Source organism: Eulemur rufifrons, chromosome 30 (genome assembly GCF_041146395.1).
Source record: "Eulemur rufifrons isolate Redbay chromosome 30, OSU_ERuf_1, whole genome shotgun sequence".
In the NCBI taxonomy this organism is placed as follows: Eukaryota; Metazoa; Chordata; class Mammalia; order Primates; family Lemuridae; genus Eulemur; species Eulemur rufifrons.
Genome location: NC_091012.1, coordinates 89444950 through 89453130, shown reverse-complemented (window position 1 = coordinate 89453130; position 8181 = coordinate 89444950). Strand labels below are relative to the sequence as shown.

The 8181-nt window shown below is 50.0% G+C and overlaps 1 protein-coding gene across 1 annotated transcript; it reads left to right on the top strand.

The window, feature by feature from the left end:
* The first annotated feature begins 236 nt into the window (after positions 1–236).
* On the top strand, positions 237–4974 carry LOC138378959 (doublesex- and mab-3-related transcription factor C1-like). The gene is given in 8 exon segments (XM_069464253.1): positions 237–367; positions 1376–1600; positions 1682–1839; positions 2146–2204; positions 2517–2653; positions 3491–3551; positions 3729–3876; positions 4862–4974. Coding segments are annotated over 8 exon segments (1032 nt in total).
* The last annotated feature ends 3207 nt before the right edge of the window (positions 4975–8181 follow it).

Here is an 8181-nt window from a genome sequence, read left to right as displayed (position 1 = left end):
AGCTCATTGGCCTTTGTCGGAAGGGCGGGAAGGGGAGCTGAAGCTGGGTCTTCCCTCAGACCTCTTGTCTCAGCTGATTGATTCCAACCTGCTGGAGGCTGTGATAACCACAGGCTGGCATCAGGAATATGATCCTCATTTTCCATGCCTCTTATTTCCTCCCACCCTCCTTCTCCAGATCTCCAACCCCTTCCCCTCTCTCCCACCTCAGCAGGGTGCCCCCCCACCCCCTCCTGATGTCCCATTCCACCCCTACCCCTCTCGGAACCCCTTTTGGAGGGACCCCTTGCCCCAGCCCCCCTGAGAAACTGGCCTCTGGCCACTGGGACAGGACTCATGTGCCTGCTTTTGATTCAGAGGTGGGGAGGTAGCGAAGGATTGGGCTTCCTGAGGAAGTGAGGCACTCAGAGGTGGCAGGATGGGGTGTGTGTGTTGGTGACGGGAGGGGAGAGGGTATGCTCAAGCACAATTTTTGAAGTGTGGAGAGGAATATGGAAGATTGTTGGGAGGCTGTGGAGGCAATGCCTGGGTTTGCGTGAAAGCAGAGAGGGTGCGTCGGTCCAGGAGAAAAATTACTGCACTGAGGAGTTGCCTATTGGCTAGGTCAGAGCGTGGCACCCCACAGGGGGCTCAACAAATATCTATCTGCTGAAGGAAGCATCAAGGGAATGAATGACGGGACGAGTGAAAATAATAATTGAAAGAGGGCCAGGGATCCAGGAGGACAATATGGTTTCATGGGGTACAACAGCGAAATCAGCGTAAACGGGGAGCAAGAGGATAATTAAACTTAAGGTGGGGCACAAGAAAAAAATCAGAATGGAATGTGAGGGGAAAACTGAATATAGGGCATGGAAGAGACTAATAATCGAATTGAGCGCAGGGGGCATAAAATCATGTGTGGGGAGTGAATGAATGTGGGAGCTTTGGAGGAGATTTGTTGAAGTGGATACCAGGAATAATAGTTGGGTTTGGCAGAGTACAGGATGACACATAAGAAGGGGGGGTAGTAATTGTTGAAGGGGGCATGGGAGTGCATGTGTGCGACTGAAAATGGGGTCTGTGGTGGAGTGAAGGTAAGCAAGGAGAATAATGAATCGATTGAACGCGTCCGGGACCCATGATGCTGAGAGTTTCTTGGGAGGAGCCTATGCATGAGTGGGACTTCCTGGGAAGGAGGCAACTTGAGCAAAGCGGTCAGGGTGAAGGTTGGAGAAAGCCATGGGAGAAGAAGGGAGGGGGCAATCTCATTCGAGCAGTGAGCAGGATAGAGAAGAAGAATCCAGCCACCTCAGATAGGGTTTTCCAAGGGCAGAGGAAGTACGTTGAGGGTAGGGGATCATGTGGCCATTCTGATCTCCGCTCCTGACCCTAGAACCATGGAACCCAAAGAAATACCTGCTGTGCCCTGCTGCCCCTCTGACTCCGAATGCACCACGGGGTGTGAGACTGGAGCCCCGTGGGGGATTGAACTTGGCCCCAGAAGAGCTATAGGTCGCTGTGACCGCTGCCACAACCATGGCATCACTACCCAAATCAGGGGCCACAAGCATTTCTGCCTCTTCCAGGCCTGCAAGTGTCACAATTGTGCCCTCTTCTCGTGAGTATGGTGTCTGAGACGGGGAGGGGTCAGGCCTCCTCTAAATGTGACTAACCTTAGACCTGCAATCCCCTACTTTAGGGAGCACGGCAGGATCTTGCCTGCTGTGAGTGCCTTGAAGAGGGAGCAGCGGGCTCGGCTAAAGAGGCACCTGGCTCGAGGACTGATAAGGAGTACGGCTGCCCCTCCCAAAGCTCACACCCATGCCAAGAATTTGCCCGTGGAAGCAGGAGTCCTCAGTGAGTGTCTCTGGCCAGGGAGGGAGCCTGAGTTTGGGTGGAGGAAGCATGAGTAGTTCTGTCACCAGTCCTGTCACCAAAGTTCAGTGTGGCCTGGGGCAAGTTACTCCCTGAACCTTACCTTGCCCAAGTATAAAACGTCACCAATGTTATCTACCAAGTGTTTGTCAGAAGGAGAGACCTGGGGGGTCAAAAAGGTGCACGGTGAAGTGAGACCTGAGACTAGGGGTGGGTAAAGTGGGGTGGGGCCTGCGGGAGGGACGGGGGAAGGAAAGGCCCAGCAAAGCTGTCCCTGGTCTTTCACAGCTGGGAAGGAGAGCAACGTGCTGCAGCCTGAGGCCCACATCCGCACAACCCCCGAGGAGGTAAGGAGAGTCCATGACCAGCGGGGGAGGCTCCCACCCAGCCACTGCCCAGACCCCTTTCTCTGTGCCCCAAAGACATGGGTTCCATCTGCGACCCTACCACCAACTTGCCTTGTGACCTTGGGAAAAGTCACTTCCCCCCTGGGCCTCAATTTCCCCAGTTGCAAAATGAAAGGTAAGACTGGCTGGTCTTCAAGGTCTTCAGAGCTCTGACGTTCTGGGGTCCTATCCTCATCCCAGAACATGCCCACGCCTCCTCTTTCCATGGCTGGCCTGGTACCTGACTCCAACCCATGTTCTCTGCCTCTGCAGGAGAGCTCCCCAGGTGGTCTGCTGCTTGACAAGCCCCCAGAACCTTTCTCTCTGCCCTGCACTCCAGCGACCTTGGAGCAGCAACTGACGGTTTCTCTTTCCAGGGAGCCCCACGGGCCCCCTGCCCTGCCCAGCACGTGAGTGGAGTGAAGACCATGGAACTGGCTGTGTCTTGTGTGCCCAACCTTGTGCTTGGTGCCATGGGAGACAGGAGGAGGAAAAAGGGGAGGAGTAGGAGGAGGAAAAAGGGAAGGAGAAGGCAGCATCTAAGACTAACGGGCAAGGACAGGGCTCTCCCAGTTTTGCCATTTCCTATTTGTGAGACTTTGGACAAGTGACTTTACGTGTCTGAACCTCCGTTTCCTTATGGGTGTACTGGGGACAATATTCTATACCTATAGCACTGAAAAGAGGACTGACACAGGCCTGCCACATAGTAGGCCTCCAACAAATGAGGGTTGTTACTCCACATGAAGCAGATGGACGGGATAGAAGGTCCTGCTGACAAGTGGAGGCCATGATGGTGAAGGCCACAGAGGCCCAGGGGAAAGTCCAGAGGCCATTAGAGAAAGCTTCCTGGAGATGAGCCAGACTTGTCCTTCAAGACTCATGGGGATTGGGCAATATGGAGGTGAGAACCAGTCCCTGAACAGGGACAGTAATCATATCTCTCCAGGTGCTTTGCAGATTAAAACACAGACACCTGTGGCTTCCCATAATCTTCATCTTTGCCCTGGGAGGAAAACGCTGGCAGGAATAAGTGTCTCGGGAAAGATATAGAAATAAGAGGTATGGAAAGGAAAACAGGCCAAGCAGGAGAAGGGACTTGCCCCAGCTACAACGACTAATGGTCCAGCAGGCATTGGGATTTCCACATCCAGCTATTGCAAAATCCTGCCCCCCTCTCTGTCTACCGGTAGTATGTGTCTGTCAGAGGATTTTAATCCCCTGGCCTCTCCTCTCCTTGTTTCTAGATGCTCAACTCTGATCCTCCAGCCCTGTGCCACCCTTGACCCTCTTCTACTCCAGCCACAGGTCCTGGGAAAGTAGTGGGGTCCGGAACCCTGGGAGGGGCGGAGCTTAGTGGATGGGAAGAGCAGAAGGCCTTGGGGGGCGGGGGGCTCGAGGGAACTGGGGGCTGAAGGGGCACTTGTCACACTGGGAGGAGATATGGCTTCCAGTGCCCATTCTCTCACGCCCTTTCCTTTGCAGGCCCCCAAAGCCTCGGACCAGGCTGCGGTTTCTGCCTCCTTAGAGTGGCAGCGGAAGCTGGAGGCTGCTGAGGCTCTGCTGACTCTGAGAGACTCTTCCCAGGCCCCTTCGGACTCCATCTCCCTGCACCAGCCCTGCGGCCCACCAGGTAGCCTGCTCCTTGGAAGGAGAACATGGGGTGGGGATAATTGGGAACAGGGTGGCGGGGGAAGGGTGCCTCGTGGTAAGCAGGTTCTAACTGGGAAATCAGGGTCGGTAGGTTGAACTTCCTTGGGGCCAGGCACCCAAGCTCCTCAGTCCGACTCTTGAAATGGCAGTTGAGGGCTGTTCAGTGAATCTGCAGCTTATTGAGCTTTGTGCTGAACAGCAAATGTCCGGTGCCCTGATGTCAAGAAACAAGGAAACTGAAGTCCCGAGAGTGGCAGGGACTTGCCTTAGAGCATGCAGCATCTCCAGTGGAGGAACCAGGTCTCCTGACTCCCAGCCCAGGGCTCTCTACCCAGACCCCTGCGGTCTACTGCAGTTTGAGGAGGACATACAGAGGTGGTAAGGGTCTGGTCTGGAAGGAGGTCTGGTCCCTTCCTGCAAGAAGCTTCCAGTCTAAATGTGGAGCCTGGATGCCTTGGCAAGCAAGCTGTGTTTTCTGGCCAAATCTCAATGATGGAGGAGGTGTGAGGAGGGATAAACACCTGGGGAGGCTAACAGGGAAGGCTAGGCATTCCTGGACCCAAATGGTGGATGGCGCATGGTACGTGAGTGAAGAAACAACCCTGGAGGAACTGCTGAGATAGAAGGGGACAAGGCTGGAGAGGCTACAAATGACAGAGGTCTGGCAGGCCAGGCTTAGGAGGCTAGACCAGCAACTGTGTAGGTGGTGAGGTGCCAGGGAATGTTTCAGAGCTAGGGAAGAGCATTTTCAGAGACCCTGCGCTTGACAGAAAGAGATGTGGTGGTTGTGATGGAGGGATCGGGGAGGGGGGGAGGCAAGCGTGAAGATGGGGAAATCGGAGAGGAAAGGGTCTGTACAGTAGTCCAGGTGACAAACTTTGGTTGGGTGGGACACACAAAAAAAGGGAGAGCTGGGAGGGGACAAGGATGTGACCTGGCTCTGGCCCCTTCCTTTCTGTCTACAGCTCCTGCTGGAGATAAAGGACTCCAGCCTCCCAGCCCCTCTCTCCACCCCAGGCCAGCCAGCTCCCTCTCGCTGCCTATTGGACATCTGGGGTGAATCTCCCTCTTGAGCTAGGAGCCCAGAGGAGGAGGCCTCAATAGAGCACTGCCTATTTGGTATCCTGTTTCTGAATGTGCAAAATGGTTAATGTCCAAAATGCTTAACATCTCTTTTTTTAAGCCTTCAGGTGTTTTATAAGCTTTCAGACCCTTTTTTTATGTGGGGCAATTCCTTGGCTGAGGGTGGATGTTCTTGTACCTCTATCCCTTACTGCTTTGGATGCTGGGGCCTTTTTATGTCTCCTATCATAGCAGGATCGTGCAATCTAAGTTGATCAGTCTCTAAATGGGGTTCTGTGGGAATTCATATGCCAGAGTTTTTATTTGTCTTGTGATTGCAGGCATACCTGTGCACTCATGTACGTATCCATGCATGTGGAAACATAAGAATGTTTTCACTTTGTCTCTAGGTTTGTGTGTGTGAACAAATAATAAACCCTTGTTGTTGTAAGACACTGTGATATATGAGTTGTTTGTTACCACAGTATAACACAGTAAGACTATAGACTATCCTGACTCTAACGGACTTGTTCGATTCATGTCTCAAAGCGAGAATCACCCTACACAATAACTGGGATTTCTTCTTAACATGGCTAGAGAATAAAATGGTAGAGGAAAAAGAGTAGGATACTCATTCATTGAGCAATTAAGTACCTACCCTCTGCCTGGCATGGACTGTTTTCAGTCGTCCAGAGGGCCACAAGTTGCAACACCTACAGGATCAAGCAGATCATGTAAACGAGTAGAGCAGGCCTGATGGGCTCTGGCCAAAGTGACAGTGCATGCTCTACCTAAGGCGGCAGCTGGTGCTTGGCTCAATTTTTGCCATGCAGGAATGTGGACTCATGGTTGTCAAATCCACTGGCTTTTAGAGAAGATGGGATTCCAGATCTCTATGTAAAATTACTCAACTTAGAAACCTTGGCTCAGGTTCCTTTTTGAAGCCCCATATGTGGGCCAAACCAAACATCAATGAAGGATAATTTTGGTGAATGGAATGCCAGTTTTATTGTAGTCCAGTGTGAACTTTACAGCGGGGGAAACTGAGGCCAGTCAGGACAAGAAGAATCAAAAAGAGGGGAAATGAATTGGACTCAGATCTTACTTTGGAAGGACTCATGAAATATGAGGAAGAGTCACTACCTTTTATTTATTCTGTGTTCACCGTACTAAGCACATACAGCCTCGCAGCAACTCTGCAAGCTAAGCATTATCATTACCATTTTACCTATGAGGAAGTGCACTCAAAGAGTGAAAGTGACTTGCAAAAGTATTTAGGGGGAAATTTTTAGCCAAAGATCAGGGAAAATTCCCTTGTCTTTACCAGGCCCTGAATTAGCTAATAATTAATTTTTTTATAAAACACTGAATAAAAGGTTTAAAACTCGAAGCACTAGACATCAGTCAAAAGGGTTTTCTTCTTACTCAAGGTAGTGGTCAATCAGATCTTTCTTACCTGCACTGGTTTCTCAGTCCTCTGTTGATGATTTTCTAGACAAATGAAGAACTGGAGACCCTCAGCAGGCAGAGAGAGACCTCAATTGTACATGTCTGGATATGGACTCCTATCCACGCTGTCATGTCCTTCCTTTCTTCCCTCCCTCTATTCTACCCAAGGTGATTGATTGTGATGACATCCAGTTACAAATTGTCATTTCTTTTTTGAGGCCTTGAGAAGTCAGGATTCTTATATTCTCAATCTGATGACAGAGAGCAAGACTGGAGTCCATCTCATGCCTTCCTTCCTTCCCTGGCTTGGTACTTGAATAAATGATTCCTCTTCTCCCAGAAACAGATGAACAAATCCACATATTCCTGGAGGAAGGAAGCAGTGGTACCTGGAAAAGGACTAATACCTTGCTATGCAATTGTGTCCTAGGCACATGATAGTCCCACAGCTGAGTTGGGTAAAAGAGGAAATATATTTTTGTTAAAGGATGTAGCATGAGAGAGGGAGGTAAAAAGAAATAAAATGATGGATGTTGGGGGAAGGAGTGAGACTCTTTTCCCCGGGCCCTTTCACTTTTCTGATGCCCACTGCCATTTCCATGCAGGGCTTTTCAGACCTGACACTGGCACCAGACACACGCACACACACAAACACATTGTTCTGTAACTTTTTCAAAAGTCTCGTAATGATGTATTTTTTGGCATATTAGGACATCCTTGTAAATGTTAAGTATCAAACCTTTTTGTGTACTTCCCTTTGTCATGTACTACCTCAGTTCACAGATTTAAAACATCACTGTGTAGAGTACTGTGAGTTAGGTCTTGACTCTTGTGTGTTATATAACAACATTGGTTAGATCTGAGCATATCCACCACATCAGAGCATCTGCAGAGTGGATCAATTTCAACCAGTAGCGTGCAGCTAAAGGTTTAACAACTGGATCTTGGGGTGGGGGTTGGGGAGGGAGTTTGGAGGAAATGCCCCAAGTTGTTACATTTGCTGATTTCCAGATACCAACTTGACACCAATGAAGGCAGAGTTGGGAAGAGGTGTTTTCACCATTCAGGTACAATAAATGTCAATAACCACAAGAACATACATAATAGCAAAATTTGGAAAATTAATTAGGGATTGATGATTTTTGAGCATGTGGGTGTTGTGTCTGTTTTCAGTATAATGAATGTGATCGTTAGTTTATGTAATTTAATTTTCAATAATGGCTGTATTTAACAACTGGCTCACAAAAGTCCTGAAAATCTAACAGTCAGGTCTCATGCTCCAGTAAGGCCAGCTCCAGCACCTCACTGCTTTCAACCCTTGCCCAGAAAGACTCCTCTTCCAAAGTAGATCCTGCTAAGGCTGCAGGGCCATGATGGACTGCTACTGCTGGTTTCTGACCAAGAAGAGCCTAAAGGCCAGGCGCGGTGGCTCACGCCTGTAATCCTAGCACTCTGGGAGGCCGAGGTGGGCGGATCGTTTGAGCTCAGGAGTTCGAGACCAGCCTGAGCAAGAGCGAGACCCCATCTCTACTAAAAATAGAAAGAAATTATATGGACAGCTAAAAATATATATAGAAAAAATTAGCCGGGCATGGTGGCGCATGCCTGTAGTCCCAACTACTCGGGAGGCTGAGACAGGAGGATCGCTTGAGCTCAGGAGTTTGAGGTTGCTGTGAGCTAGGCTGACGCCACGGCACTCACTCTAGCCTGGGCAACAAAGTGAGACTCTGTCTCAAAAAAAAAAAAAAAAAGAAGAGCCTAAAGTGTGTGGGAA